The following is a 20594-nucleotide window of genomic DNA, read 5'->3' as shown; positions in this document are numbered from 1 at the left end:
CCATGTTGGGCTCCCTTGCGCCTCAGAGTCTGCTTCTCCCTCTGACCTTCCCCCGTTTGTGCTCTAGCTTGCACTCTCTCTCTTAATAAATAAAAATTCTTAAAAAAAAATAAATACAGGGATTTTCCTAAGCATATATCTGAACATGTCTCGGTGCTGGTTAAAACCTCCAAAAGCTCCAGTTCCCTCAGAACGAAGCACAAACTCTTTAAGGTAACTTGCAAGCCCCTCCATGGCCTGGCCCTCTAGCCTACCCTAACTCTGACTTCCTATTCCGCTCCACACCTTTCTTTAACGCTCATCCAGCCTTTTTCTCTTTATACTATGAGTCCTATTTCAAGATGTTTCTAGAAAGAGTCCTATGTCTCTCACCTCCAGACGTTGGCACATGGTTGCTCCGTCCTTGACACACCCAATCTTCCCCAGCATCTATCCTCACTTCCATCCTGGTGTTCTTGCCTGACTAACTCCTACTTATCCCTTATGTCTTGAACAGCATTCCATTTTCCAAAGAAAAATATCTCTGAACAACAGGGCCCTGTACTTTCCTTGCTGTGACCCTTGTCACTCACTACTGCTGTTTAAAACATCTTCACTGACAGACGGGCAGGGTCCACGTCCATCTATTCAGTGTGAGAGACAGAAACACGATACAGATGTGGAAGGACACTGCTATGATCTGGATGTTTGTATCCTCCCCCCAAAAATTTTTTTTTAAGATTTTATTTATTTATTCATGAGAGACATACACAGAGAGAGAGAGAGAGGCAGAGGCACAGGCAGAGGGAGAAGCAGGCTCCATGCAGGGAGCTCAATGTGGGACTTGATCCCGGGTCTCCAGGATCACTCCCTAGGCCAAAGGCAGGCACTAAACTGCTGAGCCACCCAGGGACCCCCGTACCCTCCCAAAATTTATGCAGAAATCCTGAGTCCCAAAGTGAGGGGATTAAGAGGTGGGGCCTTTGAGGGGTGCTTAGGTCATGAGAGCGGAGACGTAATGAATGAGGCTGACGCCCTGTAAAGGAGACCCCAGAGCCTCCTCGTGCCGCTCCACCACGCGAGGTTACAGCCAACTAAACACAGATCTCTCACTGAACGATGAATCTGCTGGCACCTTGATCTTGCACTTCCCAGCCTCGAAACCTAAATGTTTGTTGAAAAATAAATGTCTGTTGTTTGCAAGCTACCCTGTTTATGGTATTTCGTGATAGCAGCCAGAGTGGATGAAGACAGATGATAAATGGATAAAAAAAGTAAACCATGGCTAAGAGATAGAATTACGTTATTTGACCTTCACTACAAAAATCTTTTTGGTAAATTACAGTTAGCTACAAAATCATTACGATATTCATAAACTCAGACAACACAGAGGCGGCTGCATCTCATTCATAACCACTTACATTTCTTAATAAAGGCAGAGGGTCATGATGCCTGCAATTGACCTTCAAGTAATTCAGCAAGTGTGTTTATGTGTTGGCATGTTCCAGTATAAAGGAAAAAACAAAAAAAAAAAAGACAGCAAATCATTACTAATTATTCTATCTGGGTAAGTAAATTGGTGATATAGGAGATTATTACAATATTCTTTAAATTTGTCTGTATGTTTAAAATTTTTCATAATAAAAAGTCTTTCTTGTCCCCAGTTTTTATTTTTTAAATTTATTTTTTTATCCCCAGCTTTTTACGTCTAAGGAAGTATAATTAACCATGGGGCCTGACCTAAAATAGTCCCTATCTCCCCCTGGCCCAACTGATCCCAATCCTACACCTCAAAGAGAAATGATATTTTGGGAAAACATTCAGTCTGCATATTCTTGATGTGTACTGGATAAGCAAAAAAGCTCTGAGAACAGAAATATATGTCAGTTTCATTTTTTTGAAACATATGTTTCCCTTTTCAGATTTTAACTGCATCTACAACAAGAACTGATTTAGCTAAAGCAGTACATAAATTTGTGGCTGATGATGTACTGCATGTGTTTCTCCATTATACTTCTCATGAATAACTGAGTACTGTAATATGATTTAAAGATACACTTTTCCTTTAATAATAAAAACTCCTTGACATATTATATAATACTTAGTAATAGCCATATTAATCAGGTATTGCCAAAAGATATTTATAGTCAGATTTGTTCATTTAACATCTCCCCCTTCCCTTCCCCAATCACGGCTTCCCTTGGGAACAGGAGTCTGACTTCAGGGTCTATCGCTAAGTCTAAATATGTTGGATCATTAAAACAAAAATGAAAAAGGGCAGAAGGACTGCGGAAACAAAATTAAAGAGTATGTTAATAGTTCTTGGAAAAAGAACAAGCTCCTTTAGAAAAGAACGCCAAGTGTATCAGAAGAGACGCTTTTCAAGGATCAGAAACTTGTACTCAAAAAGGCTTCGACGATCAAGGAAATTCTCTGGCATTAAGGGAAATCGAGACGGACGGCAGCCTAAGGTGGTTGGCGCCGACCATCTCTCAGGGCTGCCCTTCTCAGAATGTCAACTTGGCCTTCAGGCTGACCCTTAACTGTGATGGGATACGCCAAGGCCCACAGATCACCTCCAAGCACAGAGTCATGACAAAGAGTGGATTTCTTCTTCCTGTAATTCCTTAGGGGCCAGGAAATCTTCCTCGAAGCCCCACAACTAAATACTCCCTCATCACTCTGAGTGGCTCTGACAATAGGTAGACCCATCATTTGGGATGAAATAGAAGCTGGGGAGTCCAACACATCGCCTGGTATGACATTTTAATGTCGGTAATTAGATTATACAGGAGTGGCACCAAATACTGACAAATCATACCAAGAGTCACAATACTCTAGGGACGCCTGGGTGGCTCGGTCGATTGAGAGTCTGACTCTTGGCTTCCGCTCAAGTCATGATCTCAAGGTTGTGAGATCAAGTCCCATGTCAGGCTCTGCACTGAGTGGGGTGTCTGCTTGAAGATTCTCTCCCCTTGACCCCCCCACCACCACACACATGCTCGCTCACTCCCTCTCTCTCTCTCTCTCTCTCTCTCAAATAAATCTTAAAAGAGAGAGAGGGGGAATCACAATACTCTAAAATGAAGGATGTGTGCACCCAGGCTTGTCTTACTGTATCAGAGAGAGAGAAAATGAATCCCCTTCAGAAGCTATTCTTCAAGTCAGAAGAACCACCAGGGACAGCTTGACCTGCAGACCTCCTTAATCTCTGAAGTGTATTTGCTAGTTAATTCAACCCGGCCAGCCCTTAATGACAAGGAAGCCGATTCAAGGGGCACTGGTGAGGCGAACTGCAGTCCCCTAGGGAACGGTGGAACGGTGGAAGCCGGCGCGTAGAGCATGCCGCAGGGACACCCTCCTGGGAGGGGAGGTGGTCGGTGGCTATCCACCGCCTGCTCTCAGTCATTGGTGGAGGGTTTCTGGGGCGGAGGGGAGTGGCTCCCGCCCCAGTGCTGGAGCCCAAAAAGCTCTCGGGTTCACATGTGGAATACCTAAGGAGAGATGCACGGGAATGACCAGCCATGAAGGAATAAAATCAGCTACACACTGTTTTTCTCAACTAATTCTGAAAAATTTGAAACTGATGTCATTTACAAAGACCTTAGGTCACTTATTTGGCTAGCTACGGCTTCAGTCCAGAGCTCAACATGAGTAGCCCAAACCCTTCGATGTCACTTACTAACAATCAGTAGTCTCCTATAGAAGGAGCACTAACTACATCTTTGCAAACAACCCCATCGCTTTGCTCAGCAAAGAGCCATTCCGCTGTTCCCCTGGGAAACACACAGCCCCTCCAGGGCTATGTGATCAGTTCTTCTGCTCTTATATTGCACTGGGTCCTGGGAAATTTACGGGTTTGCTTCTTCTCCAGGAAAGCGGCCTCAGAGGCCCTTTGCCTTAGGATCCAGAACCATATGCTGGTTTTATTCCATGCTGTCTTTCCCCATCCTTCCTCTAAACCCAGTATGGATGAGAAAGCAAAGACAGAGATCCTTCTTAGGGACCCGCCAGCATAAAAGCTCTTTCTACACTCCTTCTAACTCCCCAGTGAGCCCACAGAATGTGTATTTAGAAAAGGAGGAAGATTCTCTTATGTTACCTTTACTCAAATTTCTTTTCTATATTGGACTAGGTAGGACTTTTGGAACTCAATGGCCAAAAATGGAGTCCTTTTATCTGTGGTGTCATCCCTTCCATGGCAGAGTAATTAGGAACAGGCAGGGAAAACACACCTTAGCGTATCTACAAAAATGCCACATCATTGTCGTAGGATGAATTGTGTCCTCCAAAATTCCATATAGAAGCCCTAACCCTTACTCTTCCCTCCAAATGGGTGGGACTGTATTTGCTAGTTAATTCAACCTCTTTAAAGAGGTAATCAACTTGAAAGGAGGACACTGGAGTCCTAATCCAATGTGAGCAGTGTGACTTCCAAATGTGGCCAGAGGAAATGTGAAAACACACACACACACACACACACACACAGAGAGGAAAGACCATGAAAAGACACAGGGAGAAGACGGCCACCTATACATATAAGTCAGGGAGAAACGCCTGGAACAGATCCTTCCCTCATGGCGCTAGATTAAACCAACCCTGCCAGTGCCTTGATCTTGAACTTCCAGCCCCCAGAAATAGGAGGAAATAAACGTCTGTTTTTTAAGGCATCTGGTCTTACGGTATTTTGTTATGCCAGCCAGAGCAGATGAACAGAACCACTGAATTCACACAGCTTGTGTCTGATGCAGAGAGAGACCAAGACAAAGTCCAAAAGTCCCTGGAGAGTCTTGGAAGAGAAGACCCCTAGAGATTTCACAGATAGCATGACGAGGTCCCGACGCAAACTAGAGTCCATGAGAAGAATCCTACAGTGAAGAAAATCACAGAAGGATACAAAGTAGAGTTGACAGCCATAAAGCAAGGACAAGATGGTCTTTGTATATGGTCACAGGAAGGGGACAGTGGGACATGGAGGCAGAGCAGGTCAGTTAGATGGCCTGCAGAGAGGGAAAATGAAAAGGGCTATGGCAACAGCAGAAAGCAGGAATCAAGAGATTACTCCAGGAGTTGATATGGAAATTACAAAATCCACGGAGCTCTCAGCTTCAACAGTAGTGCACCAAATCAGAGAAGATCAAGGCAGGAGAAAGTGTAACTGTGAGAGAGTGCTGGGCTCCAGGGGAAGGCGGCCCCAGTCCCCTCCTGTGCCTTCCTCCCCATGACCCTGCACCAACAGCCCGCCTTCCATGCCCATGGAGGATGAATGGGGCTGAGGAGACCTTCACCAGCGTTTGGACATGAACTCCCAAGCAACTGGCTGTGGGATCTCTGTTTTACCTAATTCCCAGAGCACAAGACAAACCAAACACCAGGGTGTTTCCGCAAGGTGCCAGCCACCCCCAGCAATCGGGCTCTCTCAGGCCGTTCCAGCCGCTGGTCCCAGCAGGAACGTGGAGCTCTATCTGAGCTCATGCTCACAGGCAAAGGCCCTACTAACAGGCCGCTTCCTCTGGAACTCGTGCTCCCCTGTCCTTCCTTCTCAAAGCCAGAACAGTAAGAGCCTCACCATATCCTCTCTTTCTCTTTCTTTCTGAAGTGTGCCGTTCTCCCACGGAGACAGCATGGGGGGGAGGTCCCACCCAGGCACGCATGGCCTCCCTCGCAGAGGCAGTGAGGCCGAGACAGAGGTTTGGGCCTTGAAGGGTCTGTAGGAAATGCTGAGCTTAGGGTCTGCTGAAGTAAAAATGTTTCCCAACAGAGATGGCCCAGGTCCCAAAGTCATCACTGGGGTCCTAGTCCATTTATATATGGACACACACTCATATGTGTACATGTATGTATGTGTGTCTAGCTATCTATCTGTATCTGTGGTCCTACAAAGGAGATGAAGTGTCCTGGGATTCAGGTATAGACAAGCCCCAGCTGAAAACAATCACAGTAGCATCTTAGTATCACCTAATATATTTGTGGCAACCTGGTATGTTTCTCATGTATAGGGATTTATCATCAATAAATGATGGAGCGCTGGTCAAAGACCAAAATGAAATTAAAAAGCAAAGGTAAAAACTATAGTAATTCACAGCATAGCATGTGGTGTCCATACTTTCAGCTCCGTTGTCCATACTTTTTATGATGTGCATGAACAACCACAGTAACTCTAGTGGCCAAAAAGAAAACATGTTTATAAATACAACAGACACCATTGACACCATAATGTAGTCATCCCTGTCATCCTTCCTCTGGAAAGAAAAGATCCCACCGATCCCTCAGTCATTAACCAAGCACGTACTCAATGCCTGACAATGAGCTACATGCTAAGGCTGTCTGTCAACCACAATGACTTTTTTCTTTTTTTTTTTTTTAAGATTTTATTTACTTATTCATGGCAGACAGAGAGAGAGAGAGAGAGAGAGAGAGAGAGAGAGGCAGAGACCCAGGCAGAGGGAGAAGCAGGCTCCTCACAGGGAGCCCAATGTGGGACTCGATCCCAGGTCTCCAGGATCATGCCCTGGGCTGAAGGCAGGGCTAAACCACTGGGCCTCGGGGCTGCCCTACAATGACTTTTCTTACAAGAAACACGAAAATCGAATGGGAACACACGGCCTCATGTAATGGTAACAGTCCAGAGGCAGTCATGCTTAGGCAAGGTCCTTTCAGCTTGCCCTCTGCTCACCATGATGGGCTCTACCCCAGGCTCTTAGAGTTGTCGGCTCCAGCCCAGGCCAGTGGCAGGACGGCTTCTAGACCGCACAATCATCCGTTCTGAGGACAGTAAGGAAATTCCTTTCCCAAGATGTCCTGAGCAAATCCTTACTCAGTAAGTGATGGGTGCCCACTCCTCAACCTGTACCCATGGAATAGGAGTGAAGGACTCGCCTCAGCCTAGTTAGGCCTGGCGCAGAGGTATGCCCAGCATCCTCTGAAGCACATGGCCTATGTGGAGGAATAGTTGAATGAAAACAGAAGTGAGAAAATCTGAGAATTAAACATTGCTGCACCAAGAACATTCTACATGTGCATATCTGCACACACATATGTATATATTTATGCTTGCATATGCATACGTATGCAAACTTCAATGTACTGCTACTTTATGTATGTAAAAATGTGCTATTTTTATATATGTTTTTTATATATATGAATATATGTGAAAACCTAACTTTCAAGACTTTTGATTTAAGAGGCTCATGGTGGCTCAGTTGGTCGTCTGACTCTTGATCTCAGCTCAGGTCTTGATCTCAGGGTTGTGAGTTCAAGCCCCGTGTTGGTCTCCACGCTGGGCATGGAGCCTTAAAAACAAAGACTTGATTTAAGACATATGCTCAATGAAAAGAACAGACATATGTAAAAGGATAAATAAACTCTAGGTATATGTTTAAATAACACATCAGTGATCAAAGCAATAACATCTTAGGGAGTCTGACTGTAAAGGCCACTAGGTAAAATGGTCAAGGAAAGACCACACACAGAGAAAGTGCAGCAGAGTAAAGAGACTAAGAAAATAACAAAAATCTGTAATTCAACAGAAATGGGGAGGCTCCTTTTATTACCTAACATCTGAAATGTTTTTGTAGGGATACCTGGCTGGCTCAGTCGGCAGAGCACGCAACTCTTGATCTCAGGGTCGTGAGTTCAAGCTCCACGCATGGAGCCTCCTCAAAAAAAAAAGAAAAAGGAAAAAGGAAGAATGTCCTGAAATGCTATCCTAATAAATGTATGGATGATAAGGGAATTTGAAACGTGATCCTGGCTTATCATTCATAATACAAGCAAATTGAATATCCACTGTGTCAAATCCAAAGCAAAAAGATAAGCACTACTTATATCTGATCATAAACACAACTAGACCTAGTTTCTAAGCAAGACAAAATGATCACATGCAAAGACATCTGAATAGAATATCAAAGTCTATCCAAAAGTTTCCCTCCTTGAGGTGTTTAAATTCTACTGAACTGTTTTATAAGGCGCACCCTTCATGACAAAACTTCAAAACAGCATCTATGCTCCAAAAGCCAGTGACCAGTAAACCATGATCCCCAGCCTGCTTTGCAAATAAAGTCACCTCCACTTTGACTCATTTACTACTTATTGTCTATTGCTGCCCTCCCACTATAAGGGCAGAATCGGGGCATCGTGACACCGACCATATGGCCCACAAAGACTAAATTATTTACTATGTGGCCCTTTACAAAAAGTCCGCCAACATCTAATTAGCTAATTGTTTCTTGGAATTAAATTCTTGAGGTTTTTCATAATAAAATGTTGGGAAAAACTCAGATTTTTTTAATCTGAAAAGTCGGGAGTTTAGTAACAGACTTACAATAAAAATACAGTAAGTATTCTCTTTCAAATAAAGCTCATAATAAATGAAAAAAATTCAGTAAGTAAAATAACAATAAGATATAATAAAAAAATACTCACAGTCTTTCAAGGAGACTTAACCCAGAAAATGAGCCATTCTTCAGCTCGGATATTTTGTTGTTACTCAGAATCCTAAAAATGACAGGGGGAAAAATAAAGTAAGTTGCAGAATAATATATGTACACCATCAGTATCAAAATAGTTTAGCTCCTTATTTTTAAACCTATGAGGAATCCCAAGAAGTCATTTATTAGCCAAATAGTTTTTGAGATGCCTGACAAAAACAGGAGCTTCTTTCTCCTTCTTTGAGAAACCACCTAAAATAGCTCGCTCACTCATCCTGTCACCTCTTAAATCGTTCCTATCACATATGACTACAAACTTTAAAGTAAAAAAGGAGAGAAGTGAACAGAAAATAGCTCTCAAGCTCAATATGAAAAGAATGCCACGTACATTTATATAATTAATCAACTTATGTAAGTTGAACACTTATTTTAAAAACTAGAAATTTAATGGAAGAATGTAACATGCTCTAGAAAATACCGATCTTACAAAGAAACAAAGCATCCTCTAGATATATGAATGCTGAATATTATCTGTAATTTAACAGTATACAAATCTACTGTCTGTGGGAAAGTAAGCTTTTGCACACCCTCCCATCACAGTATCTATCTCATGTATCAGGACAACGTTCTTTAAGATGCGACCTGACAACGAGAATTTATCGAAAGAAGTCGCAGTCAAGCCCCCCTGTGTTAGGACTTGCCTAAGAAGACAGTACGTGTACATAATCTTGCTTCTTGCTTCCTCTCTAGGCATTGGAGCTACGTGCCTTTAGCGGCTAAAGGACCCATAAAGATTTCCCATAAAGAAAGTGGAAAGTGCTAAAGCTGCCTGATTTGGAGGAGTGAGGGCAAGGAGATAAGAAAATGAAAAAAAAAAAAAAAAAGGCAGAGAGGAATTAGGTTAATGGCCCCCAAGGTTACACCAGCAAATGCCAGCAAACCAGATCACAGATCCAGAAAAATCTCTGCTCCAAACCTCACGTTCAACATATGTCAACATAGGTCCAGAGCCACACCACTGGCCTCATGGGCAGCAAGTTCTCCATCACACACTGTGCTGTACTTTGGGGGCACCCTTCTCACTGGGTACAAAGTCCATGGTGCCCCCTCTCTCCCAGGCAGCGCAACACAGAAACTCCACGTATGTACAAAGAACAGAATGCCTCTGGGTCCTAAGAGTCCAAGTACTCATTTTATCTACTTTTATTATTCTAAAAGAAGACCTCTAAGTATTTGTCCTAAAACAGAAATAGCCATTCGACATCTGATTTTCTTTTGATATAAGTGAAATTAAAAAAAAAAAAATCCCTGTTCACGCAGATCTACATTTCAGAGCCTGTTCTGTGGGATGATTATTAGCAGCTTCTCAAGTCAAGGATGCCTGTGTCTCAGGCTCAGCTCGATTGCTTGCATGCTGCATTGAACTTGGGCAAGTCACTCCACCTCTCTGTAAGAATTCCCTCATTCATAAAACAGGAAGAATCATATCTGCCTCATAAACACCAGAAAGAAATTACAAAATGCATGACGTTCTCAGTGAGTATTCATTAAATTACAGACTCTGTTTCCTTGGTTCTAAGACACACATCCTCCCCCATTTTAATGTTTCTTGCAATCCAAGCATATCGCCGCATAACTTTCTGTCTCTCCCCAAAGCTGTTGCTGAAGGAAGGACATGGTGTCAACCACGAGGACCAAAAAAAAAAAAAAAAAAAAAAAAAAAAAAAAAAAGCCATGGTGGTCAAAAGCAGTACAATTAAAACACAATATCATTTTCTCTGATCAAAGTTACAAAGGTTTTTACAAGTAAGGTGGTCGGCTTGGGCAAAAAGCAAACTCAAGTCTCGTTCACAGCCACCAAGGTCACTGAACTAGGCTTTCCCCAGCAGCCCGGAGCTGTGGCGTCAAGAGCCTCCCACCTTGCTGTCCAAAGCATCACTCCTACAAGTCACCGAATCTGACAAGAGGTATATCCAGTGGCTTATTTCAGCATTATAGAAGACGAAGAGTGAAATGATGGTACATCCAAACAAACCTTCATGCATCCATTAAGAAAGGATTCTTTCAAAGGAAAATTCTTACACTCAGTTCAGAAAGCAAACAACAAAACTGGCATCACTAATTGAAAAGAATCTATGCGGAGATCAAAAAAAAAAAAAAAAACACAAACAAAAAGGACAGGGAAAAAACACATGCTAATGGATCAATATCCTCATGATGAGGCTTCTATTAGTTTCTTATTCTCTATAATCTTATAGTATCTTTCGGAGTATCTAGCAGACAACTCTTATTATTCAAATATTTTTCCAGCTGATGATAAACACCAGAATCTTCATAACGAGGTAGAGTTTGAAACTGAGTTAATCTTGCATATAATTGTATCTTAGAAATAAACACTGAAGGAATACTTCAAGCTTTGAGATTAAAGACTCACGCTTGTTTATATTCAAGAAATGTATACTATGTACCAACACTTTGGACATCACAGGCAGTATAAGTAGGCACTAAAATTGAAGAAGGAACAATGGTGTTGAGATCCAGAGCCCAGGGTTTTAACGGAGACCCAGCAATAAATGATTTGGGCCACTTCTCTAGTAAGATTCAATTTCATCACTTTGAAGATAGGAAAAAAAAAAAAAAAAAATCCGACCAGAATGACCATCCAGATCCCTTCTAGCGTCTTTTAATTTTCTGCTTTCGTGTTTTCATGAACAAAACTGAACTTTACGGCAACTTTACAGAGAATTTATCACCGATAAACCAAAAACTAAAGAAACAAAGGAAAAACCACACAATCTAACAGGTAACAGGCTCAGCGACATGAGTACCCTGTGTCTGAGTGAAGAATGATCCCCAAATATGGAAGGAGCTTATGAAAAACTGTCAGGACGCCGGCTGAATTACACTCAGCATTGCTGCAGCAAAAGGACTGTCACTTGCTCAGCCATAAAGGCTTTAGTACAATAAATGATAGATTTTATTGAGAAGAGTAAAAAGGAAGACATTTCATCACACTTAAAAAGTTATAACTGTAACCTTAAAAATACAGTTTACAACCTCATGTTAATATATTCAGTCTATCCATTACTTGGTTGTGTTTAAGGATTTTGTGCAAGAAAACAGGATAGGAATGAATAAATCTTGTCTGCAGACAGTTTTTATACTCAATTTTGAGACTGGGGCCTGTGGAGCTAGCGAATGCATAATATCATGTATCATTATAAACCGAAAACCCATTCTAATCAATATTTTTGCTGACATCTTTGAAATTTCAAACTTTCCAGGAGGTAACTAAATGAAAAGTATAAAACTTGACCAAAGTTATAAAGCTTATGTATACCCATTTCTGTTCTATACTAACGATGTTATAATGCCACCTGATGTATAGACAATGCTTAGGAACCCTATTCTGAGTTCACGCCTCTTGAATTTAAACACTGTAAGAAGACTTTGATACCCGTTGCTACATTCAACACAGTGTCAAGTTAGTTCAATATATCATTTATGCTGAAACATGAAAAAAGGAGGAAGGCTTGATGTAGACATGCCTTTAAAAAAAATCAGAAGTTTATGGAGCAGGAAAAAAAATAAAAATTAAGTATTACAAGTTCTCAGCCACTTGCTTTTGCAAGTCCCAGAATGGAATGCTATTCATAGCACCCACACCCTGTATAGCAGAAGGCATAGAATAATTTTCCTTTCGAGAGGAATTGAAAATATACTTCAAGAGCTTTAAATATTCAGATCAAACGTTAGGAACATAATTCTCGAAGGCGACCCCTGGAGAGGAGAAAATCAGAAAACAATCAAATAGGGCTCTTGTCGTGGTTTGAACAGTGGTCCTCCAAAAGATAGGCCCACCCGGGACCTAAGACTATGACCTTAACAAGAAAAGGATGTCTGCAAATGTGATTAAGTTGAAAGGTGTGGGATGAGATCATCCCCAATTAGTGGGGGCCCTAAATCCAATGACAATGACAAGTATCCTTGGAAAAGAAAGGGAGAAGACTAAGAAGAGAATGTCATATTTAAAACAAGGGCCGTCTCATAGAGACAAAATAGAAAATGAAAGGCAGACAGATTTAGAAGCCACAATAACTAAAGATTTTCTACAACTGAGAAAAGGAGTAACCAGGACTGTATTTTTAAAAGTTTGATATTTTAAAAATCATAAGCAATGTTAAAAGATAAACAGCAAATACTTTCGACTACTACCAAAAACAAAGGCTTCATTTCCCAAATGGATTAAGAGCTCTTTAAAAGAAAAAGAATCGGGCACCTGGTTGGCTCAATTGGTTAAGCCTCTGCCTTCAGCTCAGGTCATGGTCCTGGGATCGAGCCCCACATCAGGCTCCTTGCTCAGTAGGGAGTCTGTTTCTCCCTTTCCCTGTACCCCTCCCCCACTCATGCTCTCTCTCTCTCTCTCTCTCTCTCTCTCTCTCTCAAATAAATAAATAAAATTAAAAAAAAAATCCCCAATAGAAAAACTAGCAAAGGCCATAAAAGGACAGTAAAAGTAAATATGAACAGATCGTAATGTATGAAGGGATATAAGACCACAATCATGAGAGAATGCAAATTAAAACTAAAACAAGATACCATAATTCACTTCAGGAGTGCCAAGAAAAATGTGCTAACATAATTTATATTCAGAAGGAAACAACCACTCATATTTTGCTATCAATCAATACAATCATTATGGAAGACAAAAGTACAAATGCGTATACAATGTCTGATCCATTAATTCCCCTTCTGGAAGTTTATCCTAAAGACATCCTTGCAGTTGGGCAATATCTATTAACGTTATATATCCAATTGAGCAGTTATGTATTTATACAGCAAAATTATTCACTGCAATATCATTTGTAAAGCTTAATGACAGGATATTCAGGTTGATTAGGTAATACAGGATTGGTTAGTTACCCACAAAATGGGATACCATGCAGATGAAGGGCTGCAGAACGGGAAGACAGATGCCTCTCAGCTATTCACGCAGAAACATCAAAGACATACTAAGGACTGAAAGTATGCGTTTACATATTAAAATTTTCCATCCCTTGACATTTCTGATTTGCTCAAGCGATACAAACTGTAGTAACACAAACCGATGCTGTATTAAATGATTAATTACGTAGAATACTTGTTAGTGCTACATCTTTAACAAATATAAGAAAAATAGACAATATGATGAGGCTAAGCTTTTGAGTCACTAACCCCAGGAGGCACACGTTCTAAAAATTTAGGACCACCTGTGATAAGCTAAAATCAGAAATACTAACTCCTCAAAAGTGAATTTTAGTGCTTTGCTTCATTTATCCCACTAATGAAAACTGGTTACTCCCACGTTCGTTGAAGTTCTGGTCCAGGGGGTGGCCAAATCCAACCCGCCACCTGTTTGGACAGCCTGTGAGCTCTAAGAATGGTTTTATATTTTTAATGGTTGAAAGAAAATCCAAAGAATGGTATTTTATGATACATGAAAATTCTATGAAATATAAATTTCAATGTCTTTAAAATTTTATTGGAACACGACCATGCCCATTTGTTCACATATTGTCTGTGGCAGCTTTCGTGCTATGATGGCGAAGTTGAGTAGTGTCAACAGAGACTGTCGTGGCCAGGAAAGCCTAAAATATTTACTATCTGGCCCTTTACAGAAAAGGAAAAAGTCTGTCAACCCTTGCTTTATTTAGCATGCTGTCCCAGTTTATTCCTTGGCTTCCGGCAAATGAAAATCAAGTGCTCTTTCCTAAATTAATTCTTCCTAGCAAGTACGAATAAGTATCTCCTAGACTGCAAAACTCCTCGTCCGTCTGAGCCATGTGATATTAAAATCACATTTACTTCAGCTCCCTACAGGTGACACACACACCTTGCCCTAAGTATCACCAGTTTGGTCACCAACAAGTCCCCCAAACTCGAGGCATTTGTTCATTCAGTTCTGCAGGGAGAATTCCGTGCGGTAGGCTTTAGCTCCAGCGCGGTCAGAAGATGTTGGGCCCTCAGCCCTGCTGCCTGTGCTCGAACGAGGAGTTTTCATTCTGTGCAACCTCCGTGCAGCTACGTGTGGGTTTCGGCCGCGTCTCCCACCACCGGCTGAAACCTGCGCCGGGATCTTCTGGAACCTGACCATCTCTGCACCCCCCAGGATGAAGACCGCAGCAGTCGCTCTTTCCTAATGACCCTCTACAACATCAGTTATTCTTTTCTCTAACACTCAGATTTGCGAGTCCAGGGCCTTGCCCCGGTTCAGGTTCAAACCAAGTGGCAGAGTTAAGACTCCAATGACGTCCGGTATGGAACAGGAGACTCTTGTGGCTGTGGACGTGGGCTCCTCAGATTTTCCTTCAGGAGAGCCAGCGTCCCACTGCAGCCATCTAGAGGATCTGCCTGTTTCCAAGCAGAGTCCATCCACGTTGCAGGCACAGCCGGACAGATGACGGGGTTCCCCACTCGGGCCCAGCACAGACTCCCTGGGGGGCTGGCCCGGCTTCCATACCACTGTCCTATCCAGCTGTCCTTCCTCCCCTCTCCCTTCACCGAGCCCACACCTGCATCCCAGGCTGAAGGGTCCCCATGCCCACTTCTGCTTCATTCCCTTCATCTTCCACACGTACGTACGTCAGTAAAAATCTTGGACTTCTCACCCCTTCTAAACACTTGGCGGGTGCTTCCCAGAGGATCCAACTGGCAAGATGCCCAAAAGTATGTGTTCAATAAATGAATAAAATAAAAACATGGGTTTAAAGTTCTGCATTCAAAGACCCCTCTCACGGAATTAATAACACAGCATCTACAACGGACCTGTGCATTGGTACCGATGAGGAGTATAAAGCTCAGTGCTGCTCTCATTACTTCTTCTCCCTGAGGCTTCTGGAAATTCTTTTTTTGGCGGGGGGGGGGGGGGGAATAAAAAATTCTAGCAGAATACATCTAGGTTTCGTCTCTTCATACTGCAAGAGCAGAGTCCTAAGCTACTGTTCTCCACGTTTTCACCCTTCTAAAATTAAGACCCTCTTAAAATTGGTATCAAAAGAAATTTCCAGCTGCTGGGAAAAGAAGTTAAGAATTTATCAGTAGTTGTCACTGTTGGCACACACACAAACTGTGGTTGAATTTTAAGTCTGGATCCTTAATTACGGCTTAATGTTTACACATTAAGGTTTCACTATGATGCAGCACTGAAATAAAAAGTTGTGTAATAGACGATTGCATATTATATGGCAGTCAGCGTAATTAAAGGCAGTAGAAATGCTAAATCTCCCAGAATTTAACATTTAGGAGAGGTTGGTGGGATTCATTCATGTGTCATGGAGAACTATCACTCGCGCAGCTCACAGCTCTCATGAGCTGCTGGCTCATTTATAAGGGAAGCAGTTAAACTTCTGGTGATATGTGATTAAATTATATGGGGGGGGGGAGCTTTTTAAATTCACTGAGTAAAAGGTACAAACACAAATGCTATCTTCACCGATAGTCCAAGGACAGTAACAAGACTAAAGACAGAAAAAAAAAGTCAAAATCACCTTAATAAAAACATCAGTGGGTTATGATGTGAGCATTATACAGTCAAATGATTTAAAATACATTTATCACACACAGAAAGAAAAAGCAACTGATAAAGGGGTAAAAATGTCATGAATAGCAAAAGCTCCAGGTCAACCCGGGTCCCTTCTTGCTCATGCATTTGAAAACCGTAGGCAAAACTAACTCAGCTTCCCCAAAACGGATATGAGGTAACCATCAACCGGTTCCTCTACATTTAAGAAAACTCTTCAATTTTATCATCAATCACAGTAGAGAACACTCCGGCCTTCACACTCCCGCAAGCTACCCGGGAGCTTCCGCCCACGTTTTGGCCTGAGTGCTCCTGGTGTGCAAAGCCTCTGAGTGTGTGCACAGTCAACTTCTACTCATTACTACTTTGGTGATTCATTGGTTTTCCGTTCTTTATAAACTTTTGACACAGGCCATTAGAAGCAGACTTCTGGATTGTTCCCACGTTCTCTCTGGCTGCTGGGTCCTCTGGGGTGGTCGTGGTCTCCTTCGTCTGGCCACAGCCCGCTTCACAGCTGTGTTCAGCTCAAACCCCTCATGGCTCCTGGGGCGGCCTGACCTTGGGACTGGAGGGAGGGCTCGACAGTGGTCTCAGCTCTAGTGACAGAGGCACCAGCAAAGCTCAGCGGGGGAGTTACAGGATGTCAGATCCCCGTGTCCCCAAACTGAAGGTAACAGATGTGCGGGGCTGGGGAAAGACAACATGAATTTGGCCTCCAAATTTAAGAGAGAGATAGGTCTCTTCCCAGGAGATTTACAGATCTGTGTCTCCTAAGAGCAAGGCCCTGGTTTCCAGAGAAGGAGGCAAGGAAACAGTTATGGGTTCTGATTCAGGAAGTCTTGGAACTTGACCCCATCACCGAAACAGTGTTGCTGCCCTGAGGAAGTTCTTGGTGTTCCATGGTGGGGTTTAAAGTAGAAAGAGCAGCTCTCCTATCCACCAGGTCAGGGCACATTTCTCATTTGTGTCAAGTTTCATTTCATTTCTGGGAATTACTGGGAGCAGCGTAACAGGCATTTCCTCAGCCCCATCAGTGTTACTATCTTGAGGATCTGAAGGTGGAGTGCTGCATCTTGGATGATCAAGTTGTTTGTGGGCAAAGTCCTTCTCTCAATGTCTCTTTCGCTTACAGTCTTGACAAGTATCCTTGTCAACAGGGGCAGGTTCAAAGGTAGCTCCCAAGTTTGGCCCACGCCCCTGTGGCTGCTGTAACTGTAAGGCCATGAGTTTATTTGCTTGATGACCCTTCTTCTGTTCTAAAATTCTTTAGAAATGCTCGGCGAGATGTTGGAGCTCAGAGAGGGGAGTGATCTCCCATCTTGATTTATGTTTCTTTAATTAATCATTAAGCTCAGGGAGAAGCAGCCCATTAACAGAATCAGCAGACAAGGTACTATCAGCCTCGTGGTCCCTGAAACCAGTCTGCAACTGATAAATCCTTTTTTTCCTTACAGGACTGTATCATGGCCCAGTCGATTCCCACAAGAAAAATCCTGAGTATAGCTTCAAGGAGTGACTGGCCGACTTCTCTTTTTTTTTTAATCGTTGTTGTTCTTTTGAGGCATGTTGGGTGGGATCCTCCAAGACCTGTAGAGGGGTGTTTCCAATCTTCTGCAATGGAGCCACCTCTGGGCACCCCCTGGACCCCTTACCCCAGGTGAATGAACTGGTCAAAATCAGGAAATCCAGGATCATAAGCTCCAAGAAGAATCTGGAAGTCTTTATAAACTAATTTAGTTTGGTCCGTCATTAGGCCTGAACAATCCCTCACAAATCAGAGCTCGGTTGAAGACGAGGGTTTACGTTTTGCTGTAGCTGAGATCTCCCCTCCCAGTTCATGGATGTCCTTATCCTCCAGGATACCAGGAACTTGGGAGGTTCCGGGAGTTGGGGGAAGATGGGAGGGAATGTCAGCATCGGGACAGCCCGGCGCAGAGGGGTTGTTAGCTGCACGGTCAAGTCTTCAACCTCAGTCAGAGCTTTGGTCTTCAGTGTTTCTTTTTATTTCTGAGTAGTATTCTATTACATGGATATACTTCCATTTGTTTACTAATCCCCTATTGATCAATATGTGGGTTTCCAGTTTCTGACTATGGCAAGACTATGTGTGTCTTTTTGCAAACCTGCGTCTTCTTCTCTTGAATAAATACATAGGATTGGAATTCCTGGGTCTTGGGATTCTGTGTATAAGGTGTTAAACTCCAAGTGGTTGCATCCTCTTACAGTCCCACCAAGCAGTGTGTGATAATTCCAGTTGTCCCATAGCCTCTCCAAAATCTGAGGGTCTGTTCGACTTTGGCCTTTCTAGGAGGTTTGAAGCAGCATCTCGTTTGTAATTTTGTCAGTATAAAGAATGTCGAGCTTCTGGTGATGTGCTTATCGACCATTCACATGCATCCTTTTATAGCTGTCCGTTTAAAGGTCTTGCTCGTTTTTGGAGCTTGGAAGACATGAATACCTAACTGAATAAAAGGCAACAAAGCCTTCATAGCACAATGCTACGTGGTATGTGTCGTGGGTAAGAGAAACCAGGAAAGCTGCAAGAAAGATCAGTTCTAACCCCTGCAGTGTGATAGGTGGTAACTCATCATCCTAGCCCTTTGGTTTAATGTATCTGAGATTCATCTGTGTTGCACGTGTCAGCACTTTGCTCCTTTTTCTTGCTGAGTAGTATTCCCCGGTAGAGGCGGACCACACCTTATCACTCCCCAGCTCAAGGACATTTGGGCTGCTTCCAGATTTTGGTGATATGAACAAAGCTCCTATAAATATCTGAAGAAAGGTTTTTGTGTGAACATATGTCTTTCTTTTAGTAACTTTCTAGAAGTCTGATTGCTGGCTCATATGGTTAGGGGCAAGTTTAACTTTAAAAAAAAAAAGATTTATTTATTTTAAGGGGGGGGGGAGAGAGTGCGCACATGAGTGGGAGGAAGCAGAGGGAAAGAGAGAGAATCACAAGCAGGATCCACGCTGAGCACAAAGCCAGACCCGGAGCTCGATCTCACAACCCTGAGATCACAACCTGACCCAAAACCAAGAGTCACATGCTTCACTGACTGCACCGAGATGTCTCTGCATGTTTAACTGTGTAAGAAACCACCAAACCATCTTCCCAGAGGAACTAAACCATCCTGCACTCCCACGGGCACTGAATGAAGGTTGCTGCACATCCTCCCCAGCACTTGGGACTGTCAGAATTTGTTTGATTTAAAGCCATTCCAGGGTGCAGTGGTTTCTAACTGTGGCTTTAATTTCATTTTCCTAATCAATAATGATTCTGAATGTCTTATTTTTTCATCACAAGTGCACTCCTTAATCCTCATCACCTGCTCCCATGCCCCCTCCACCCCAGCCATCTCCCCACTGGTGACCATCAATTTGCTCTCCGTAGTCAAGCGTTTGTTTTTTGGTTTGTCTCTTTTTTTTCCCCTTTGCTCATTTAGTTTCTTAAATTCTACATATGAGGGAGATTATAGGGCTTGACTTTTCAGATTCAGTAGATAGAAGATAAGACAGACACTGCTGGGAGGCAAATCATAAAATCTGGAGTATATGCAAATAACAGGAGCCCAGGGGCGGGGGGGGGGGGTAGGGAGAAAAAGAAACAGGTAGTGGGGTGCTTGGCTGGCTCAGCTGGTGAAGCACGGGACTGGATCTCAGGGTTCTGAGTTCAAGTCCCACATTGGGTGGAAAGATTACTTAAAAAGATAAAAAAAAAAAAAGATAACTGCTAGGAAAATGGCTACAATTAAATAAAAGGAAATGTCTCTGCAGAAAATAGAAGTGAGGTCACCAGGGTGCAGACGAAGAGGGTTTAGGGAGTTATTACGTAGTGGGTACAGGATTTACGTTGGAGACGACGAAAATGCTGTAGGCACAGATAGTGAGGGTGTTTATACACAACACTCCAAAGGCCTTTAACGCTACTGATTTATACACCTACGAATGGTGAAATGTTATGGGTATTTTACCACAATAAAAAAAATTAATGTCTAATAAACATGTATATAAACCAAAAAAAAAAAAAAAGAGGCAGGTCTCCTGTTTGAAGACTTACAAAACTATATGCCAGGCAAACTAATTTAAAAACAAAAACAAACAGACAAAAACCACGTACACCCAGGAATATTTTTTTTTAAACACTCTTTTTTTTTTTTTTTTTAAGATTCTATTTATTTATTCATGAGAGACACAGAGAGAGAGAGGCAGAGACACAGGCAGAGGGAGAAGCAGGCTCCATGCAGGGAGCCCTACGTGGGACTAGATCCCGGGTCTCCAGAATCACGCCCTGGGCTGAAGGCGGCTCTAAACCGCTGAGCTGTCTGGGCCCGCCCTACACCCAGGAATATTCTAATAAAATGTTTGAATTGGAATGATAAAGAAAAAAAACCCTCTAAGTTTCCAAATAGACATGAAAACTTGCAAGTGTTTTTATCATTTGGTTTTAATATCTTTTCCACAGACTTGGCAAATTAGGGAAGAAGTTCAGTAAACTCGTCTGCCTTCCTGAAGCTGTATGCAATAGTACTTCCAACTTTAATCTCTGTGACGTGAATAATTATTAAAATGAGACGGCAAGTCAAAAACATCAACTGCTAGCATACTATTGCAGGGTCACAATATAATTT

General features: G+C 42.5%; 1 protein-coding gene across 1 annotated transcript in view; it reads right to left on the bottom strand.

Annotated features, from left to right (window-relative positions):
- Positions 1 to 20594, bottom strand: part of ADGRA3 (adhesion G protein-coupled receptor A3) — a 120988-nt gene that overhangs the window by 78380 nt on the left and 22014 nt on the right. The window contains exon 2 of the mRNA XM_077881032.1: positions 8404 to 8475. Coding sequence (XP_077737158.1) covers positions 8404 to 8475 — 72 coding nt within the window. The remainder of the gene's footprint in view (positions 1 to 8403; positions 8476 to 20594) is intronic.

This window comes from Canis aureus, chromosome 2 (genome assembly GCF_053574225.1).
Source record: "Canis aureus isolate CA01 chromosome 2, VMU_Caureus_v.1.0, whole genome shotgun sequence".
Taxonomy (NCBI): Eukaryota; Metazoa; Chordata; class Mammalia; order Carnivora; family Canidae; genus Canis; species Canis aureus.
The sequence above is the reverse complement of the archived record's forward strand: the minus strand, read 5'-3'. Positions and strand labels throughout refer to the sequence as shown.